Genomic DNA, 23,194 nt, shown 5'->3' on the forward strand with positions numbered 1-23,194 from the left:
TACAGATTTAAAAGTATTTGGAGTGAGGTTGACTGGTTTATGAGGGATTTGCAAAATAACAGCAGCGGGATCATCATCCATCATCTCTTTTTTTCCCAATGCAGCCCATTTGCTCAAGTGATGATGATGGTGATAATGAAAGGCAGCACGGATACAAAGAGGATACCGGGGGCCTAGGGATGACATCCACACAATCTTGCTGAATGTGGATATCGATGCCGCGGCAAAGGATGGGCCCGCTCCTCTCGGCCGCCTCCGTCCTCTTGCTGGCCCTGAGCTCCGTATCTCCGGCCTCGGTGGGTAACCCCGAGGATTACAACGCGGATGAGGCGGAGCGGACCGCCAGTGAAAACATCGTCTTCGATGACTACCGGGGAAAAGGATGTGTGGATGACAGTGGCTTCGTGTACAAACTCGGGGAGCGCTTCTACCCGGGACACTCGAACTGTCCGTGCGTGTGCACGGAGGACGGGCCTGTGTGCGACCAGCCCGAGTGCCCTAAACTGCACCCCAAGTGCACCAAAGTGGAACACAACGGATGCTGCCCTGAGTGCAAGGAGGTTAAAAACTTTTGCGAGTACCGGGGGAAAACGTATAAAATACTGGAAGAATTCAAGGTAAGACCCATGACTTACAATCTAGATCTTTTCTTTTTTGTATTCGCAACAAACTCAGTTTATTTCTTACATGATACATTGAAACAGTTGGTTCAGCTGCTTCAACAAAAACCAAAACCCAACGCAAAAGTCTATCACCTACCCAAAGTTGCCATCATCATCTCTACCATCTCCAATATGCCTCTGTCTCATATGAGGAGCATCTGTGATGTTTAAAATACACTGTTTTTACTGTAATTACTGGCAATGCACTTTATATTGGTATTCCAGTATGATGATACAATAGTTAATAAACTATAAGATTGCATGTAAGACCACACTGGGCTAATAGTGCCCAACTGATCTTCATGAGTTGGTTCCATGATTCCAGGTTGATCCAGTCAGAAAATGCAAAGTCTGGATGTCACTGAAGCAACCATCTTACATGGCAGTCTGCCTGGGTCGTTGTAAATGTCATATACCATAACATTAACACCCCTGACTAGACTTGCATGTTCATGTCAAGTGATGACCTATATGTCAATCAGTTCAAACATGAAACAAAATCTAGTGTAATGATGGTGTCATTTTAGCTGCAGCCTCTATGTCTCGTAGAGAGGAGGGATATTACATCCAAACACTACTTTTGGTTTTGCAATGATGATATTTAATGTTTAAAAATGGTGCAACACAGCAGGACAGCCGCATCGACCTTTGGTGGGGGCTTTTGGGCTGTTAGGGTTTGTGTTAGTGAGGCTTCTAGTTAGTGTGAGCATATATTGCTTCTTGGCAGACTGTAAAAGTATCATGCAAATTTGTTTATTGGCCAAGGGCACAAAGATGGCTACCTCACAGAGTGACGTCACCCCTCTCCTCCCTGCACCATCAGTTGAACGTTTACCCAGCATTATTAAAACTAACAGATGCCATGAGAGTATTTGAATGCTTTAATTTGTGGACGCTGAGTCATTGCTGGCAGATTCAGTTTCCCGGTGTCTCCTGCGAAGGAAGCACTGTTTCTACCCAACAGACCAGTGCCTCAGTGGTTGCTATAGAGCGTGACGGTACTACCTGATTGGAAATAACACTATTAGCATGACAACTAAGGTCTGTGTTTAAACTGTTGCAGCCCATGAGGAAACCTCCTCATTTAAATTCCCCACAAGTGGATTGGGGCTTTAACTGATTGATATATAATATGACACAGTGTGGCCTAAACAACGCTATAGCTATCATTCAAGGCATTTGGTTATGTCTGTGCAAATATGTGAGTAACCAGTCAGGATTAGTATGTCCATTACAGTTGTGTCAGCCAAACGCTTTAAGCCTCCAATGAAAAAGGTATTTATCATTTTCTGAATTTAATCACGTTATGACATATGTTGAAATCTGCATCCAGTGAGCCCAACATTGAGACAAGTCAGCAAACTGTTGAATGAATTTTCCCTTGTTTTTTTAAAAACAAATCAATTTCGTATTTCCAATTTATCCAGACACTTATTTCTGTGGATGCAGGTTTTTTTTTTTTTTACAGAGACAACCTTTTGCAATTTAAAATGTATGCACAAATCGATAAAAGCTCTACGACTAGGACGAGATCAAGTGTACAAAGGATTTATGTTGATGTGTCAGTGAAGAAAAGCACATTTCAATCATCTACTGTATCTCCTGCAGTCAACTGGAAATGATAGGAACTTCAGAACTGAATGAATACTAGAAATTATGCTTTATAAATCATTTTGAACATCAGCTAACCATGTCAGTGGCAGATAAGCACAGTGTTCAGCAGTATCTGTAGCCTCTATACTGCCCTACAAAGCCTAAGTGCAGTGACTACAAAACCACTAATTACATGATTTCTGCACAATTTTGGGTCTGAAAGTATGAAGGTTAGGATTTATTTGGATAATAATTAAATTGCAAACTAGCAAACCATAATCCACCATGAGTGTGTGAATATTCATTTGTTGGAACAATGAACAAACTTTAAAGATATTTATTTATTTAATTTTTCACCTTTAACTTTTGCATAGTTACTGCACTTAGGCCTTGTAGGGCAGTATAGGGATGCCAGATATCAAACAATGTGAAAATCTAAATAAGTAACAAATTAAACAATAAACAATGATACATCGATTCAGTAAGACCTTTCATTCATACATGCCTACAAATATTTAAGAACTTTGATAAAACATTTCTAACAGGATTTTCTAACTAAATTTTTATTCAGTAAAATGTAGATAGTTCGTCAGCAATACTCAGTTTTATGCTAGTTGCATCTATTAACATTTCTACCAAACTCACACAACAATGAGTCTGAGGCTGTTATTTAATCTAAGCATTCCTCTGAGATGTTATAGCAGATATATTTCACGCTTTCAGCCTTATAAATATATGCTTCCTCAAATTAGCAGACATAACAATCATTGTGTTCATATGTGCATAACATTCAAATCCAACATTTTACTTTAACTGGATATGGCAACAATATATGAGTAGCAGCTCATTGTGGTATGGTACTGGAATACTGTTCACATTATTCTCATACTCATCAAACCGTTCAGTGACCCCTCGTGCCCTATGGATGAGGGCACTGTCATCCTGGGAGAGACTACTCCCATCAGGATAGACATGTTTAATCATATTTACATCCCTGTAAACCAGAGCCTATGGTTTTTGCACCACTGACATCTCAAATGCACATTCATCTTCGTAATGAGGGGTTTATGCACTGCAACCCTAGTATAATATCCGTCTCTATCTAATTGTGGATGGGCGGTTCTTGCCGACGCAGTCTGATCACGTCCTGACATTCTCAGTCACCCGAGGAAGAGTCGCTCTTATGTATTTCCTTACATATCGCACTAATGCATGAGCATCACAGTCATTAAACGCGTGCTGACGACCATAATTTCCAATCCTATTTACTGACGTCTTTTCCACACCTCTTATGGCAGATGTCACTTTAGTCACTGTTCCTATTGAAACACTAGCCAGCTGAACAGTCTTTATGACTGAAGCTCCTGCCATCCATGTCCCAAACAATGAAACCTCTTTCAAAGTCGATCGTTTTCCTCTTGCCATCATAATACAAAATCAAAAATCAACTGGGCCTTCTGTAGCATTTATAAACATGCCACAGAGCGTAAATAGGCTATTTAATTGCTTAATTGGACAATGCAGTGAAACTATGGATACGTCGGCATTTATTATGCTTCTTCAGTCATTCATTAAAGTTTTTCCTTTAATTTGTCAACCCTTGTGAAGTTGTTCAACATATTCTAATAACAGGTTTGTATGATGTACAAAACGTATTTGTCTCACAGAGTTTAATAGAACACCATATTACGTAAGATATCATATGAATTGATGTGCGTAACTTTTCATAAGATGTATAATAAAATGATGGAAATGGATTAGTGTGATATTTTTAAGTTTAGGCAACAAAAAGTGACAGTGACAGAAAAAGATCGTAGTTTGGCTCAGTATTTCTGGGACACGAACACCGGTATGTATGAACACCGGTCCTCTGTATGTGGATTTTAGCTCTTTTATACTATATCACCTGAGTTATTTCTTTGCTCTAAATATAATTTCTACAGTAATAAATACATCGATTACATACGGATTATAGTGCATTACTTTTCAAAGTTATAAGTACGAACAGTGAATGAGGACAGCCAGAGTTATGATACATGTGTGTATGTCTTTTGACTGGTGTTGCACAGGTAATACGCAGTTGATTTAACAGAGATTTGTGGCTATAAACTGCTGTCTGATGCATTTTGAGATAAGGCTGATGGGAGCATTGTCAATGATCCAAAACATCAAAGTAGCTGGCTGTGAAACCAAAACCATACTAAAATATTCCATACAGCTGAAGAGACCAGCGGAGTCTATGATCATTCTCTGTGAATGTGTCACCTCAAGCAACCCCTCTCACCTTACAGATGGTTATTTTAGCCATTATCAATATAACAATATTGATTAATGCAATGCTAAAGTTAGGGAAAGGTAATAATTGTGGATGGTTAAATTACTAAAATGTAAAGACCTACTACCAGTATCAGAGGAGCATGAACTTGGGCTGCCCATGTTGAAGGCAAATTATGACAATGCCTGCACAGTACATCCAGAGCGTGGATATTTACATAAATAGTTTATATTAAAAACCTAACCAAGTTTGCCTGCCACACAATTCTTCAGCAGAATGTTTTGTTATCGGTAGTACGTTTGTTTCTGTTTACATAATGACTTCAAGGCAAAGTCAAAAAAACGAACCTCTGCTGGGAGATGTTGGAACATGGCACACCTGAATATTAGCATGTCATGTCACTGAAACAAATTGGAGCCGGCAGGGGGGATACACAGTGAGCTTAGCCAAATAAAATGTAGAAAAGCATCATTATTAATCATGCTGCAACAGCTTATCCATGGAAATGCACTTTTTGAAAGTTTTATTTTTGTAAAAATATTGGTTAGGAATTGTCCATCAGTTATTCATTTAAAGCCTTTCATTTAAATTGTTCATGCATATGACATTAAGCTGAATGAGTGGTGAGACATTGTACTCTAGTTTTCCATTGTGATATGCTGTAGAGGCCAATAGTGCTAGTGCTGAAACAAAGATGAATGTCAATCACCATGGACAAAACGTGCATTTTTAAAATTTGAATGGTTTTTCATGGCATTTTCACTACTTTTAATTACATTTTAAAACTTTTTTTTCATTCAAATTATTTTCTCATCAATTAGAAAAATTGAAATTAAGAAAATTATAAGGAAAAAAATCGCAGTTGTGGACCTTCATTATGCATTGGCACATCAGCCTGAAAGTGATGGAGTGTTGCTGTTAATAAGTGGTGTGTGTGGGATCAGCCTATTTTTGTACATAATCTGTACTGATTGGTGTATCTGCACGTCAGACAGCATCAAGCTCAGTCCTGCATTGGGATGCACGGCCACAGACTTTGTATGGGCCGATGTGAGCGCATAAGCCTCGCAGTTTGATGTGAGATCAACTCCATCAATAGTGCAGCTCAGCCTCGTGCCAACCTTGACTGGAGGACCCAAGGAGGGAAGGACATTTCTTCGTACTTGGACGAGAAAAAAAAAACATGTGTTTGTTCTTATTGATCATCTCAGTTAAACTCACATAACATAAAGAGGAAGAGAGGAAATCTGTGTGGATCCGCCTCCCATATCTAAGACCACACAAGTAACTGTAATGTCTTAGTCCTCATACTGTGTGAGGGTTGGGTTGCTTCAGTGAGGGGCATGAAATCTATGGAACCCTGCAGTGTTCAAGGAAATCAAAGGGCTTCAGCATTTGGTATACAGACCCCCTGTTCAGAGATGCTGACAGGTTAACCTTTGGTGTGGGCCTCATTGGCATTTTCTTCTAGCATGGTGCTTGTGCTACATTGTGCAGACGTTTGCATTTATATTCAGCAGCAGATGATGGAGAAGATATGCAGAGGAAAGCATCTCAGAATGAGAATGAGTTGGTCAGTTTGGAGGATTGTTTTATTTGAATGAAGAAGTGATGTTGGTATACATAGTTTGGCAAGACTTTTAAATTTTCCAGTTTCATTACGCTGAAAATCCCATAATGCAATAGGTCAGTCATTAAGTCCCACGTAAGTAGAGAATGTAGTATTGTCTTTTTATATTATAAAGCAGGTTAAAGTGCTATATAACTTCTGTGAATGCATCAAAATCTCAATTCCCAGAGAACTACACACAGCCCGTACTCATAGACTGTGTCTCTAAAGAAGCCATCAGGACTTCTATACGGTTGGGACACTATATATAGGTAGAAAGTGCCGCTTCAGTGCCATTACAGTCATTCCCTGACTGCAATGATGAAGACATGATGAAGGGGGTAAAGAGACAGGCGCTAAAATGGAAGGTTTGAGACAGAGGTTGAATACAGGTACATTCAGACAGACACTATGAGAAAAAATGTGTTTTTTGAACATTAAAGCATGTAAACATTTTCTAGTAGAGAAAAATGAGCATAATAACCTTTAAGTATTTATTTTTAAGAGCATAGTATTTATTACAATGTAGTTATTTGTACGGGTAGATTAACTACCAGTGAGAAAATTTGCTACTCTTTTGTTTTGTTGCCCTGTGAGAGAGTTATGCCACTCAACCTTAGTAGGTGTTTCACCTACAGGGTTTCCCATCAGATGAGGAAGGGACCAGTCTGCCCAGCATGGCTGCCGGCGTCCCTCTGGCCCCAGCGCAGCTGCAATCAAGAACCAGGAAATATAGGGTGAGTTCAGATCCCAGGTCATCAGGCTAGGGCTGGGATGTGAACTCAAATGTGAACAATCCCGTCCATGCTTCCTGCGATCCCCCTAGGAAAGGGATGCAGAGTTGAAAAGGGGGGAGGGCTCCAACATTTTCAGCAACAAAGTCACACTTCCACCATTTCAACTATTAGACTGTCTTGAATAGTTTCTCATTCAGAAGCAAGTAATGTTAAATTTTTAATTTGCAAGTAATGTAACTGCTAAAACATGCAGCCGTAAAGCTTAATTTCTCACCTTTCCTTAAATCACCATGAGACTGCTACTAATCTATCCAGAGCAGTACAGACTTAAAGGACTTTAATACCAAGGCAAAATCCATTTTCAGAGAAAAACATATTGCCTTTTACAATTGTGCACCCATTTTAGATAGTAATTATAGAAAATGCTTTGTCTTTTGTGATTTGTCTGTCTCTAATTTTCACTCAATACCACAAAAGTCTTTGCCAAACTCAATGTACGGTAATTACAGAATCGTGCTGTGAAAGCACATGTGCAGACAGTCACAACAATGAATTTAAAACAGCATGCATGCACAGACACACACACAGAGGTGCCTACATATCACACACACACACACCCGTAATTAGTGACTAGTTTTTTAGCATTTACACCTATGAGACAAAACAGCCATAAAAGCTGTAAAATTATTGCTTTCCTATCAATTTTGCCAGAAGCAATAAGGGCACTAATTTGAAGAAATTGTGCCACAAATAATTTTCAAACAAGTCTTACTGGTTTGAACTTCCTTGCACTTAAAGTACAATTATCAAGGATGTTTTTAGCATTTGCCTCTCTCTCTCTCTCTCTCTCTCTCTCTCTCTCTCTCTCTCTCTCTCTCTCTCTCTCTCTCTCTCTCTCTCTCTCTCTCTCTCTCTCTCTCTCTCTCTCTCTCTCTCTCTCTCTCTCTCTCTCTCTCTCTCTCTCTCTCTCTCTCTCTCTCTCTCTCTCTCTCTCTCTCTCTCTCTCTCTCTCTCTCTCTCTCTCTCTCTCTCTCTCTCTCTCTCTCTCTCTCTCTCTCTCTCTCTCTCTCTCTCTCTCTCTCTCTCTCTCTCTCTCCTCTCTCTCTCTCTCTCTCTCTCTCTCTCTCTCTCTCTCTCTCTCTCTCTCTCTCTCCTCTCTCTCTCTCTCTCTCTCTGGCATGACTGACCCTCACCCGACGAAAGGACGCACTAAAAGCACCAGGCACAGCTGAATGCCCTGAAGGAATCTTCAATGTGTACATGCAGTAGTTTTTGTCATTCAAATCATATTTCTTTATTTCTTATTATGTCTTTTTAAAGGAACATTTTAATGATAACTTTTATCTTTTATAACAGTTCATCTTACATCCAAAAAATACACTAAAGCAACCAAAACACTCGATACACAGGATCCAGTGGTGAAATATAACATGTACTCAAGTAAATGTAAATTGTACTTAATTTGAGCATTTCTACTTTCATGCTAGTTTACACATCTGTTCTGCTCCACCACATTTCAGAGTAAATAACATCAGTCTCCTAGCAGTTAGCATTATATCACTATTGTCTTTAAAGTATATTATTTTTATTTTGTGGCATAAACCAAGATTCCTCAACAACAAAAAGGGCACTTCTTTATTGCATGGAGTGTTCCGTCTCAATGAATCACAGACCAAGTGAAAATAAAAGAATTCTCTATAAATCCTTGTACAGCGCTAGTCAACTCTCTTCTGCATGTGGCAAAGATCGCACCTTATTTCCTCTATGTTCTCCAAAGTCATTTTTTTCCACTTTCATGGAGGCCATCAAGGAATGGAAATATGTGCTCAGTGTCATATGTACCAATTAGGAGTTATCTTTACTTTTAATTCCTAGATGCAAATCGTAACCCTCTGTCCAGACTGTTAACCATGGGACTAGGGAACATCAACAAGGTCTTCATCTTATCTTGTCCTCCAGACATGCAGAGCCTTCTCGCATATTGCATGCCAAGAGTGAGGGACTCTGAAAAAAAAACACAACACTTATACATCATGGTAGAAGTGGAAGCTGAGATCAAGAAACACCTTTGAATCAGGCAATTCAACATTGCGGTCAATACGTCAACAACCAAGCAGCGCATTTCCTCTCAGTCTAGCAATAAAAACGAATGTGAATCATAAACAGTAAACCTAACACTTAGTTTTGTTGTTTCTGGCTCACATTCAATTCCAAACATCCTATCTGATCCTATCACCTCAAACCATATGAATAATACATATTCAGTCTTATATTGAGTTTAATCCCATTTTATCCTTACTATGTACCAGTAGACACAATCTGAGACAATAGATTTGCTAAGAAAAACAAATGAAAGGTTTCGCCGAGTTAGTCATGCATCACTAATGTGTACTTTAAAATCAACTATATGATATCTAATTGTCTCCTCCTCTATCCACTTAAGATAGTTATATGCCTTATGGGAAGCGGTATCTGTGCCAGATGCAGACTCCAGTGAAACTGTGTCTAATCGTTCCCATTGTTACGTTTTAGAGTCGTTTCCTTGCTGTATGTTTGGCAGCTGATCAAATAGTAATCAAAATTGGTTTAAGCTGGATCCTTACCATCCTCTTAACTAATTGTTCTGCTCCTACAGTTAATTAATGATTGTGCAGTTTTTACCAGTAATAGATACTTCATACTTACACTAACCATCGACTGCTGAATAAAGGCTTAGTTAGGGAGAGGAATGTTGTCTTGTTTGTCAGACGTTATCGGTTGCCCATCACTACCATAGAAACGTTTTGCAAAATCTAACCATGTAATTTTAATACCTAAACCTAACCATGTAGTTGTAATACATAGACCTCACCATGTAGTTTTAATACATGTCTGTTTTGTTTGAATGCACAATGTCACCTGAACCCACTGTTAGGTGTAGCATGTCCCTTGTAATAAAATGGCCATTTAATGAAGGGATCCAAAGCGGGTACATAATAACTTTTAGCTGTTGTCTCTATCCTATTCATAGCTGCAAGGTCATGTTTACATGGCCACTTGTATCGTAGTATTGATAATATCATTAATTAAATATAATATAATTAAATGTACATGTAACAGGAGAAACCTGTTTATTCATATCCTTATATATGTTATTTCAACAATATCCAGGTTCCTGAATGTCTGTGTCAATGCAGATCTGTCTTACTCCTCCACATCCAGCCACTCTCATTTCTCTACTAACTGAGCTCAGCATCAAAGAATGAGTCCATTCTCTGTTTCTTGCTGCGAGGACTGCAATCTGGTTTTAATTTCTTCACCTTATCAGGAGTAATAAAGGACGAGAGCATTAGAATTTCAGACTTTCTTGTTAGGTGTTCGTTTTCTCTTCAAATAGTGTTTCAAATACATGGGCGGGACATGACCATCAAACCCCATGTATCCCTTCCTAGGGGATGGATATACAGTAATGTTTGTCAAGCATGTGAAGCCTATAGGTGTAAAAAAGGGGGCTCTCCGTAATAAAGGATGTGAGTCTCCTCCTCCTTATATGACATTATATGACTGTTCTATTTAATGTTATGAAACAGTCAGTTTTAAACACGTTCAATGTTGTGAAATGGACTTATGCATTAAAGGCCACAAAACTACTAGGTTAGGGTTAAGGAAAGATCAGGGATTTGCTTAAAATGATTCACGGACATAACTACGTTAACTTGACTATGTTAAAAAATGTTACCGTTGACTTTTGGTTTCACATGGGACACCAACACTGGCCCCCAGTGAAAGTTCTGTGTTTGTTTGGGGCTCTTATACGATGTCAACATACTCGTTTGCTCCAATCTATAATTACTGCAGCCACAAGAGGTCGCCATATTATAACAAATTTAAATATGGGTGGTTTGTAAGCTGCTTGCACAATGGACCTACAGTTGATGGATATTTTTTTAGTGAGGACAGTCTGTATGGTCAGACTTAGAATTCATGTTTCATTAACTTATACTAAATAACTCAAGTTAAGGACACATTTTCATACATGTCTGACTGTGTTTAGCAAGATGGATAAGATGTTCACACACTACAGCATCTTCAGTGCAATGGTAGAACTCCAGCTAGCAAAATTACTTTCTCCAGGGTTCTGAAACCAGGATACGATGTTTACATGCAAAAACATACCAGAGATTCTCCAAAATCATAAAAGGAATATCAGTGTCCGTGTAAACACACTAAGTGGGCTTGATCCTCTATTACGAAACACACAATATTAAGCTCAGTATTGCCGACTGCTGATTCCTCAATTCCCAATTTTAACACAATCTTTACTGAACCTGTGTTTCAGCTGCTGGCAGTGTCAATTTAAAGTTGTACTGCGTGAGATTTTAATCTATTTAATTGTCTTTTAAGTTACTATCTATGAAATTAAACAAGGGTGGTTGATCATATGAATGAATGAATGAAAGCACTTCTACTTGCCTTTTTGCTGAGCATTCCAGTCTCTGTGTCTTTGGCGACATTCCCTCTTGATGTAAATAAGCTGCCATGTTAGTGCTGCTGACAGCGTTGTTACTACCATAGGCTGTATAAAAAATTGACATAGCATACCCGTCCGAGTCCGTTCTGTCAACTTGATCCAATCGTACTCGCCTACGGGAGTCAACACCTTGCCAGACTTTAACTCCGCCTCATTTCCTTTTACCAAAAAAGGAAATGTATGTGACGTTGGGGGGAGGGATATACGTCCATCTGGCTGACGTATATCTCCGAGGTGAAGTGAGGGCCAGCGGCTAACTGTCACTCAAGAGGTCGTGCCCCTAATTATTCATAAACTTAACCTCCAATAAAATGAAAACTAGCCTGGTACAAAAAAACTCACCTCAGTGTTGTCATGGAGATATGACCTAAACATGCAGACTATATTTTTTTTTTTTTAATACCAGGCCTTAAATAGGTGTAATTTTGCTGTGAAACCGGCCTTTTTAACATGGGGGTCCATGAGAAATTGCTCTATTATGCAAACTGCCCCTAGTGGTCACTCGGAGAACCGCAGTATTTGGCACTTCTGTACTGAATCAACCAGGAAGGCGCTGTGGTGGGGGATTGGTTACTACTGGTTATGCTGCGTTCACTTGTAATCAGAAATCAGGACTTCCAACTTCTGAGTCAGGCTTGTACTAAGGGCAGAAGTGTAATAGGAACGTGTGTGTGTGTGTGTGTGTGTGTGTGTGTGTGTGTGTGTGTGTGTGTGTGTGTGTGTGTGTGTGTGTGTGTGTGTGTGTGTGTGTGTGTGTGTGTGTGTGTGTGTGTGTGTGTGTGTGTGTGTGTGTGTGTGTGTGAATGTGACGAGAAGATGGAGTGCTCTGAAAGAACAGGCTCTCCTGCAGTTACAAGCTGGGTGAACTGAATAAAGAATGAAGTATAAAAGACACAACCTATCTCAATTCTTATGGAGTACAACTTTAAAGTAAGGCATAATTGATTTTATATGTTGCCTAATGGTAAGGGACCTCATATTCACCCTAACTCAAAGAAAGCTCATGGACAACAAAGCTAAGTGAGCTTTATATACCAATTTATGGTGTCAAACATTCCTTTTAGAGAAACACACAGAACCAGAAACCTCAAAATCAGCCATTACCTCTTGAATTGAGATTGTATGTGTCAGACACATGCTCCACTGCTGACCCTGGATCCAACCTTACCAGCCCTCAAAGATTAAATCTGTCAGGTTTGCAAAATGTAGTCCATCTTCCATATGTATGAAACAACATCATGCTCTGTAATCGGTACATTTCTGTATGAGCCTTCAAACTGACAGGGGGGAAGATAACTATATAGATGTTATCGCAAAAGAGAAATATTTTTTGCTGTGGTTTATTCACACAAGTACACTGGTGTCAACTACTTGTGTGGGTAAGATATGAGCTGAATTTTTAATGAGATGAGTTATAGATGGTCATGTTATATCTATTTATTTTATTATCTACATTGAAAAAGGAAAGGTGTCTTGTGGCAGCTCTAAAATATGCATCAGACACAATAGGTGAGCAGATAAAATCAATAACCATGAACATCACAAGAGCATAACATAAGAGTGTGAATCTTTTAAAGCAGTTATACAGAACACCAGGTTTTATACCAGGACACTTAGCAATTAACCACATTTACATACATAAATGCAGTCATTGTTGCACATTAATGCAGTCATTGTTCCTTGTGTTGCCCTTTATAAATATAATATTTGAGACATAGATTCACATCCTAACTTTTAATCCTGAACAGTGGTCTGATATATCAGAGGAAGTATGTATGATAAAGTTGAGACAGTCCAGACTGCCATAAATTCCAATAAATTACAAGCCTGGCCACTTCCCAATTGGTGCCACTTAATGCAACCTGGCAAAATTGGCTAGTAAAAGTCACTTTAACGGATCTCGTATTACCACAGCCCCTTTACATAAAACCTGATTATGAACAGTGGAACTGTAGTTGTTGTTGTAGTAGATGGGGAAAATAAAAATGTCTGGAACTAATGCTGTTCGAGATAGTTGATGGCATAATGACAAAAAAAATATTAATTCCGAAACCCACAACATCCAGCAGACTGTAGACTTGGTCACTTTCTTGTCAAGAGATTGATGATAAGTTTGATGCCACTCTCTTGGCTGTAGCGGGAGTTGTCAGGAACTGGCTAGCTTAGCTAAGCATAAAGTCTGGAGGGGAAAACAGATAATCCAGTAGGTAACAATCTGACAAAACATACCTATTCAAACATTATTTCTCTTTTGTTTAATCTGTACAAAAAAAAAAGGAAAAATGGCATTCATGCAGATTGTAGATTTGGACACAGATAACCTACCAAGTTAAATATGACTCATCTGTACATTCCCCAATCAATATTTTATCAATGTGAACTGCAAAAGGGTTATCAAATATGAAACATTTGTACCCTCTAAGCTTAGTGCAGTGTGCTGTGTATAGTGCCGAGTAGCTGTTAGAGCAGACCCAGAGCATAGATGCCCACAAAAGGCTGTTTTCCCGTGATGAGCAGAAAGAAAAGCTAACACGATGAACAATTGACCTTTTGTGATTTGGAAACAGTTTGTATGTTTCCACTCTATGTAATTGCATTACAGTTCATTTTCCGGTCAAGAGACTTTGTAAGGATAGAGTCAAGTAAGAGGCAGCAGCAGAGAGAGCCGCATAGAACTGATTTACATGTTGCAGAGGTGGTAAGATAAGTCTCTGAACTGTTTCCTGAGGCAGGCAGCAGCAGAATGCAACAAAATACTAAATATTATGAGCACTACTTTAAAGACTCTCTTATTAGTTATTTCTGGTGATTTTATTCAAAGTCAGATACAGGCTTTGTGAAGATGCAAGAAGCCTGATAAACCTGGCCTTGTGAATAATTTACTACCTTGTTTCTTTGTTTATGAAAGCAGTATGATATGCGCATAATACTGATAATTTAAATGGGTAACTATCAGCAAGTAATGATGTAGAGCACACACCAGTTATGGTGAAACCTACTGAATCATCTAACCCTGATTTCCCTGATTCCCCCCTCTGTCCACAGCCGTCACCCTGTGAATGGTGCCGCTGCGAACCAAATAATGAGGTGCACTGTGTGGTGTCCGACTGCGCTGTCCCAGAGTGTGTCAACCCTGTGTACGAGCCGGAGCAATGCTGCCCCATCTGTAAAAACGGTAAACACCCATCTCCTCTAGAATTCAACGCACACTCCTTAGAGGAAGTCATTAAATTTTCATTAAACCAATGACGGCAAGTTTATCTGCGGTATCGCCATTTGATGGCTATGCCTTTAGAGGATGAGGATGTAATTGATGTTTTATGAATTAAAATTATTACCTTAGGCCCGTTGGACACTAATGAGCAGTACTAGTTTTAATTATAAATGACACACTAAGCAGAGTAAACATTAGTCCGTTGATTAAAGGCATGGTAGGAGGGACTAATGGGTCCTCGGAGAGCCTTTTATCTCCCAGTGCCCTGACGCCCTTGTCACACACAGCCAATCCCTAAATTAGAATTATAGGATTCCATTGGTTCATTGGCTGTTTACAAGGCGAGGTGGGAGATTTCCCTTTGCCAGCACCAATCCAGAGGGACAGATGGAGCTTTATGACTAACTTCAGTAACTGTTCGTCTGCAATATGATCTTGGCTGGTATGCTCAACAGTGTCTATTGGTAATGTTAAACCATTTGACCAAAGTTTTTAATTTTTGTCTCTTTACACAGCTCAACTTTAATCTTCAGAAGATTCAAGAGCTGAAAGAGCAAATAAAGTTTTCCTGAACTGTCATGATTATATGTCTTGTATTGCATTCCCTTTTCTCATTGTGAGTGTCACACCGAAAAAACTAATTCATGTTCAAGTTCATGAGTATTCCTGCTGAAAGAAAGGCATCACAATTATCCTGAATGACTTATTTCCTTTTTCTTTCAAGCAGTGGTTGACCTACAAATGTAATGATAGGAATTTTGTTTGAGGCGGATGCTGAATGGCTATTTCACCACATTTTCTTTCACACTTTCTTTCATTTCCCCTTTATCCCCCTTGCTCTCTTTCTTTTATTTCAGCACACATACACATACACACACACACACAAACACCCATGCTAACAAGGCTGCAGAAGCTGCTAGGAAAGAGCTAATCCAGGCTGACAGGACACAGTGACACCCTTGGCATTTCAGGGTAGGCCTGCCGTTTCTAGACTCCCCAAGGGAGCCTGGTCAGGCTCTGGCAGCCAGTTAAATCTCTATGGGAGCTGAGGGCTGTGGGGAGAGGACAATGAAGAATGCTTTTCAGCTCTCATTTTTGGCCAAGGGACAGGTGGCTGTGAAAGGAAGACATCCACTTATGTGCTCCAGTTAGACATGCAATCAGTGGAAGACAGCCACACATTGTCTTTTACCTACTGCAGGCATTTGGTTTCAAATGATAATGTGAAATGCACACAACCTTTTCAAAATGCCAATATGTTTTCTCCCAAGGGAATGATTATAATGCTGCATTACATTTACCACGGAAGTTAGAAGTCCGAGGAATCATGTGACTGAGTTCCAGTACAACGAGTTGGAAAACCATTCTTGGGGGAAATGTGGTTTAGGCCATTGTTAGCAAAAGCCTACCAGTTGGTAACAATGCATTACGGGTCATTTGCATGTATGAACACCGCAGAAACATGTGAAAAGATAAGACAGTACTGTCTGTATGAGTGATTTAATGAGACACAAATAAGACAGCTAGAAGTGCTAATGAACAGCATATTACTACAACTTTCACTGCAGCAGGGAGGGAAATTCAAGAGTCGTCATCATAACATCACATTAAACATCTCCAGCACGTTGTCTCAATGAATAACCCAAGACCAATCAAAATCACTTGAGGAAAAGTTTTTCCCCATTTAACAAGACTGAGTCTACCAGCAAGCAGCACAGCAGTTCTTTAAGCTAAAAGTTAACACTAGTATGCAAACATACTGTGTAGGCCTGCTATGTTTACCTCCTTGATCTAGCATGTGTTTTACCATGTAAATGGTATTTAATAATTAGCACTGAAACCTAATTGCATACAGCTAAGCTAGAAAGGCCGTAAACCACAGTATTGGGCACATCAAAAGCAGAAAAAGTTACTTTAATAGTAGACAGTCTATTTTAAGATACAAGTGGCTAGCTTTACGTCATCCTCTAATGGTGGAGGCACAGTTCCATGATGTGTGTTTTAGAGGTCAGGCTCATTTCACTGGGCAGAGCTTGGGGGGGGGGGCACTATGCCAGTGATGTTTCAATGCCGCCGCACTTAGCTAAATGCTAAAGAGGAAAGACTTTATGGATTTTCAACGGTTAAAAATGAGCAGTTTTACTTCAAAATGTCAAACCAATCTATGCAACTAAACAGTTTGATTATAGTTCAAGCAGTCATTGGTACGACATTCGGAATCTTGCAGATACCATTAGGAGCAATCAGGAAGCACCAGTTGGAGGCAGAGAAGCATGCTTTTTTCACGGATTGTCTCATAGTGCTGTCAGGATATATGAGACGAACATATTTTCTTATTGAAAGTTACGTCTTGTCTTGATACTTGGGTTAACATAAAGATAAATTGTGGTTAATCAGTGAACATTTCTTAATAGGATAAATGATTTTAATTTATTTTAAGGCAACTGCATTCAGCATCTAAAAAAAGACTTTCCAACGAAATGTATTCTGGTTTCAACCTTGATGTGCATATGTCTTTTCAACAAGCAAATTCCCAATTCAATGGATACGGCTGCCAGCATTTTGTCAAAGCTTTCCATTATGAGGATGTGGCTTTTTAGCTTTCTACTTCTTGGTGTTTCACCCGAGCAGAAGGCAGCACAATGGAATAGTCAGCCAGTGGGAGTGCTTATCTCTGAAAACCACGTTCACCGAGTCTGACTGATTCAGCAGTAATCTTTATCATGAATCATATACTGTACATTTATCAGGGGATACATGTAATTATGTAATTCTCATTAAGAAAATGATAATGAGAAGTAGTGTGAAAATGGCCAGTTTTTCCTTAATATGATAGGATTAGACTATTTATAGATCTGCTTATCTGTCTGAAGACTGTCATTCTGAGTCCTTAGCAGACATATCATACAGTAGCAGTGTCATAGAGCTGGCTACAATTAGGTAACATATTCAGAATGACATATTCTATGGACAAGCTGCATTTTTGTTAGAGGGTTTTGGAGGGTAAGTTTGTAGGCCCTATGGAAACATTTCTTATCTCTCGGCAAGAGCCATAATCATGTTTGAGCCAAATAGACTGTAATGAGCCCTGAAATGCATTTTCATTAAAGCTGCAGAGAGGGAAAGTATGATGTGCTGAGACGGTCCTGAAACAGGACAAACATTTTCTGACTTCTACATTTTATTGCCCATGAATCGATCACAAACTCGAACAGGTGACAGTGTGTCCTTCGAATGGTGACAGGTAGCTGAAACTGTGTCCTTGTAGCTCAAAGTCTATCTGGCTGTAAACAATCACACTTGGCAGCCAGAACCGGTCACCCTCTTTCCTCATCAACTTCTATACTGACTTTGTCCTGTAACCTGTGCCAGCTGTCCAGAGGCAGATCAATGTGAGTTAAGCCTTGGCAAGGGTCCTCAATGTCTCCTCTAAGCTGAGATCAGAGGGTTTTTTTTCACGTCTCAATAGATCATGACACTCATGTATGCTGAGGTAAAGGATGGGGATGCTGGGTACCTCCTTTTGTCAATGTCACATAGATGTCTACTATAGGCCACGTTAAAGTTGGAATCCGTAAGATTTTCATCAACTTAATTGTCTTTTAAGTTCCTAACTATCAAAGAGTGAGTTAAAACAGTGGTGAATGATCATATCACCCACTCATAAAAGAGCTTGTTCTTGCCTTTTTGCAAAGTATTCCAATCTGTGTGTCTGTGGCGGCATTCACTCCCTATATTAAAATGTGCCAGCATGTTATTGACACTGCTAACAGCGGTTGGTCTGCCAGGTTGAGCTCGTCATTGCTGGTTATGCTGCCTTCACTTATAATCGTAAATCTGGAACTTCCAACTTCTGATTCAGGCTTGTAGTAAGGGCAGAAGTGTAATAGGAACAAAAGAAACAAGAAGTCAACACACATAGTGACCGTTAACGTGACAAGATGGAGGGCTCTGAAAGAACAAGCTGGCCTGCAATTACATCTTCCTGCCAAAGAGGCCACTATAAACAAGGTATCTCAAATCTTACGAATTATGACTTTAACACCAACAACACAGGACACAGTGCATTTGTTTACAAACGAACAGCGGAACCGACAATATATTTTTTGTCAGATGATTTTCCTATGAACGTCACTTGATCGTATTGTGCGCAACATGACTACCGCTAGCAGACTAAATACTGTCCAAAGCAAGACACCACTGTATGCCAATTTGAAACAGAAGCCCCAATCTTAGTGCTCTGATAAAAGCAGAATGAAACGCTTGGTATGATAAAGGCATAGTGATAGTGATAGCCAACAGTATTAATAAGTAGGCAGATTTTGTTACTTAATACGGGTCTAGCTTAGTAGAAATAACTGTTTAATCCCTGGCCCCCTTCTTCTGTCTGGGTCTCTTTTTCTTTTGCCAGGTTCCATACTTACTCCTGTTGTGCAACCATCCGTCATTTACGCTGTGAAGCACTGCTGCTTAGGATGTGGAAGGGAAAATGGTTTGCTGTCTTTGTTCAGACTACAGAGCCTCCATGTTATTATATTGTATTACCTTCGTAAGTAAAAGGCACAGCTCAAGTGATTTCCTCTTCCTTTGTGCCTTAAAGTGAGTTGTGATATTCCCAGGAATTGCGACCTGCAGGCAGACATAATTGCATAGTGAAAGTGAGGCTTATCAAAAACCAATCCAAATGCTGGTGGTGTCACGTTCTATAGCTATAACACCGTGCCATCAACATTCACTTCATAATGATAAGTTTAAACAGAAAAGCTATATTTGATGACTTTATGTAATATTTGTACTTGAGTAAAACAATAGGCTATATTATGTACATTAAGTACATTTTGCTGATAATATAGATACACTTGATGAACTTAATGATTCTTCAACTACATAGGCTATTAAAAGTCTTTAGACTAATAAAACACTCAGTTAAGGTTAGATAAAAGTCATGGTATAGTTTGAAGTGTAATTCCGGCGCAAAATCATCCCATGGTCTTTTTTGGCACTTACATCAAATAAGCCATCGCGACAGTTTTTGTTGTGTGTAACATCTATTAACAGAGAAATCCGGTAGAGATTCGGGGCAGTATGGTGAAGGCATTGAAATTGCTTTTTTAACCACTAATACTGCTCAAAATAACACCAAACCTCTACAGTAGTATGATAAAAGTCCTTACACATAAAACGAAGCACCAGTGGGCTCCTTCCTTTTGGATTGCATTTGATAATCAACTTGAATGTACTTTACTACGAGAGGAGCTGGTACCGGGGCCAGTTGGTAAGCCTTTCAAAACACTCTTTTAATAAACTCCGGGTTTTTTAACTACGTTGTTGGTGCTTCGTTTTATGTGCAAGTACTCTTATCATGCTACTGCGGAGGTTTGGTGTTATTCTGAGCAGTATTAGTGGTTAAAAAAGCTGTTGTAATGCCCTAGCTAATCATAGTTAGCCACATCCGGCTGTTAGCGACTCTACCGGATTTCCATCCGCGATGGCTTATTTGATGTATGTAAGAGCCAAAAAAGACCATGGGATGATTTTGCGCCGGAATTACGCTTAAGATATTGTCTAGTGCAATGAGTGAGTCAGTGTGACAAGGTCACATATTGTAAAAGTGAGATTCCCCTGTATTTTTTTAATCATAAAATGGGTTGAGGTGCTGTATAATTACCGTGAAAGTATTAAAACAGCCTAAAACTAGACAAAATTGAGTAGCTATAATCAGGTAGCGTTAATGACAAATGGTGGATCAACAGAACTCTAACAATACCGGTAAAAGAAAAAGAGCCCCATGGATAGACGAAGAGGGAGAATGATAAAAACTGTTCTTTCTACTAAACTAGACCAAGAAGAAAGAAAAAAAAACGCAAACTGCCTACTTATTAATACTACCGGGTGTTTCACTCTGCATTTATCAGAGCACTGACATCTCGGGGTTCTGGGGTTCTAATTGTGATTCTTACAGTTGTGTCTTGCTTTGGACAGCTGACAGGTTGCTAGTGGTAGCTGTGTTGCTAACAATATCAACAAGTAACTGATCAAGCCAGTGACTGGAGAGCCTGATTAGCTCGATCGACCTGTTGCAATGGACAGAAAATATGTTAAGACCGTCTCATTGTGCAGTTTGTTAGTAAGATAATGCAGTGTGTTCTGTGGTTACGTTAACAGATCCCCATCTGGTTGTCTTTGCGACGACGGCACCAACAATACTATTTGGGGACGCCAGGGCAATCCTATCTTCTTCCACTTTAATCGTGCTTTGAATTGCCTGAACATCACCACCCAAACACTAACAGGCCTTTTTCACAGTGGATATTCTGACTAGCGGGAAACGCACAAGTGTTAGCCTACTAATAACATTGGCAATGGCTCTGTCTCAGTAAGCCATGAAATTGAGCCAGCATGCACAATACCAGGACCCTGAAATCAAAGCAGCTAAATGGAATACAGCCATCATTAATTTTAATAATTACACCTGTGCCTTTCCTACAGGGACAAATGTCTTCCATGAAAAATGCCTCTGCTGTGCCCAAGCTGAGTAATTGTGCATATTTGCATGCAGCTGGCCCATATCCCCAAATGAACCCTATACGTGTAACTAGGCTCTTCAGGTCAACTAACCATTCAGTTTCACCTATACACTGGCAGCATTACGTTAGCCTGCACTAAATCAAATTCACTGGGACACTGAGACCTCCATGAAAATTAGCCATGAAAGCTAGTGTGTCTTCAAGAGTTATGAGACAAGTGAGGTTTTTACGACTGCATGTAGAGTCCTGAATCTTGCAGGGTTTATGCAGCTGAATACTGAGAGATTGCTGATTGCTTCATCTAAATGCTTAAAACTGTGAATAATTCCTAGCACTATATTTCAGGTATAATATGGTAATTACCAACACTGAATGTAAAAGCAAAGAGGTGCATTTGCTGCTTTCTTAAGTACAGATCCTAAAATGTAAACAGACTGTCTATCTGCTGAGATGATCAAATACATGGGTATGAGGTGTACCAGTGGTACACAGTAAGAGAATCAGGATTAAAGGAATCTTGTCAACAAAAAGAGATCTGCACAAGTAAATCCCACATTGTTTTAAGGGTAAGTTAGGTGTCAAAATTAATCTGAGTTGTTTTGGGAGATGTGTTTTGGTGTGTGGAGAGAATCCATGTAAGGAATTGCAAAGGAGTTCTGTGGCCTTTTCATATAGACTGAAGTGATTAACACCATCCTCCCTACTGCCTCTCAAAGCAGCTTTCTCTCTCTTCCTCTGTCTCTCTCTCTATACTCCAGCCTCTCTGTACTGCCAAGCCAGCGCTTGGCAGGCTTCTCTGCTTGCAGCGCATTAGGATGCAAAGCGCTCCATGTCGAGGGAGAAGGGGAGACTAACAAAAGCGCTTTAGTGTTGCAAAAACAAGCCCATCGGTGCATGCCCGTGAAAAGATCTGTACGTCTGCTCTGACTCCCCGCAGCTCTCTGCATCACTCAGCCGCCCCTCCAAAAAAAACAGAGATGCCCTCAGGAGAACCACATCCATTTCTTGTCATTCTCATTCTTTCTTTTCTGTCTTTCTCCCCACTCCCTCCTTTCCCATGCGACAGGTCCAAACTGCTTTGCTGGAACAACGATCATCCCAGCCGGAATTGAAGTAAAGGTGGACGACTGCACCATCTGCCGCTGCCACAACGGAGACTGGTGGAAGCCAGCGCAGTGCTTACGGCGGGAGTGCCTCAACGGCCAGACGTTGTCATAGAGAGACCCCACCGGGGATGGTGGAAAAGCTCAGGCAAGGCCCTGCCTACGGCACCATTTTGTATGATTGACAGGGCAGGAGCACAATTCCTAAGTAACCTGAGACAACATAGCATCGAAGAGATGCCCTCACAAGCTTCACAAACACAAATTTAGCCACTGAGAAGAAGACGGAACTTGTCTCAAGGCCGTTTCCACCCTCCAGTTTTAATTGTCCTATATATTTTCAGAAGGTGACTTGCTTGACTTGCTGCTCTCACACAGACAAAAAAAGTTTCTCAGCTCCTTTTACTCTTTCCTAACCGTCGGCAATGTTGAATTGCTCATGTTGATTTCCGTACCTGTGCCATCTGCTTGTTGTACTTGTCTGTCACAATCACACAGGTGTTAATATTCCAACAGCAGGAAAAACAATCCGTAAGCACACTTAAAGGCCCTTTTTTTTTGTCATAGCCTGCGAGGACTGACACCGGTAACAGCACTGCAACGGTGTGCTTGAATTTCACGTCACTCTAAGAGCTTGTTTACAAGGTGCACATCACACATAAATGTTTGTGTCTTCACGAGACTTTTTATCTATTTATCTTTTCAGCCATCGCTATGGCAGGAACTCACCTGTAACACTCAGATAATGCTACTGTCAATTTTATAAACTGCTATAAAAAAAAAACCACTCATTTTATTGATCAACTTACCATGGTTCTGAGTCATGTCTCTGTGTAGTAGCAGCACAGTCAGGGGAAGTTGGTACTGTTGTATTAGGAAAAGCAGGAAAGGTAGTAGCGGGCAACTATGAGGAGAGTAAATGTAAAATTCTGCAACACTGCATCAAAACAACTTTGGGCAGCCT

At 39.9% G+C, this 23,194-nt stretch overlaps 1 protein-coding gene across 1 annotated transcript; it reads left to right on the forward strand.

Annotated features, from left to right (window-relative positions):
* Positions 1 to 203: 203 nt before the first annotated feature.
* vwc2l (von Willebrand factor C domain containing 2 like) lies at positions 204 to 22,345 on the forward strand (the record flags this gene model as incomplete). The annotated part of the gene is made up of 4 exons (XM_083921433.1): positions 204 to 617; positions 6,778 to 6,876; positions 14,432 to 14,561; positions 22,194 to 22,345. The coding sequence occupies 4 exons, from the start codon at positions 204 to 206 to the stop codon at positions 22,343 to 22,345; spliced, it is 795 nt and encodes a 264-aa protein (XP_083777559.1).
* Between the last annotated feature and the right edge of the window lie 849 nt (positions 22,346 to 23,194).

The sequence above is a fragment of the Echiichthys vipera genome, assembly GCF_963691815.1.
Source record: "Echiichthys vipera genome assembly, chromosome: 10".
NCBI lineage: Eukaryota > Metazoa > Chordata > Actinopteri > Perciformes > Trachinidae > Echiichthys > Echiichthys vipera.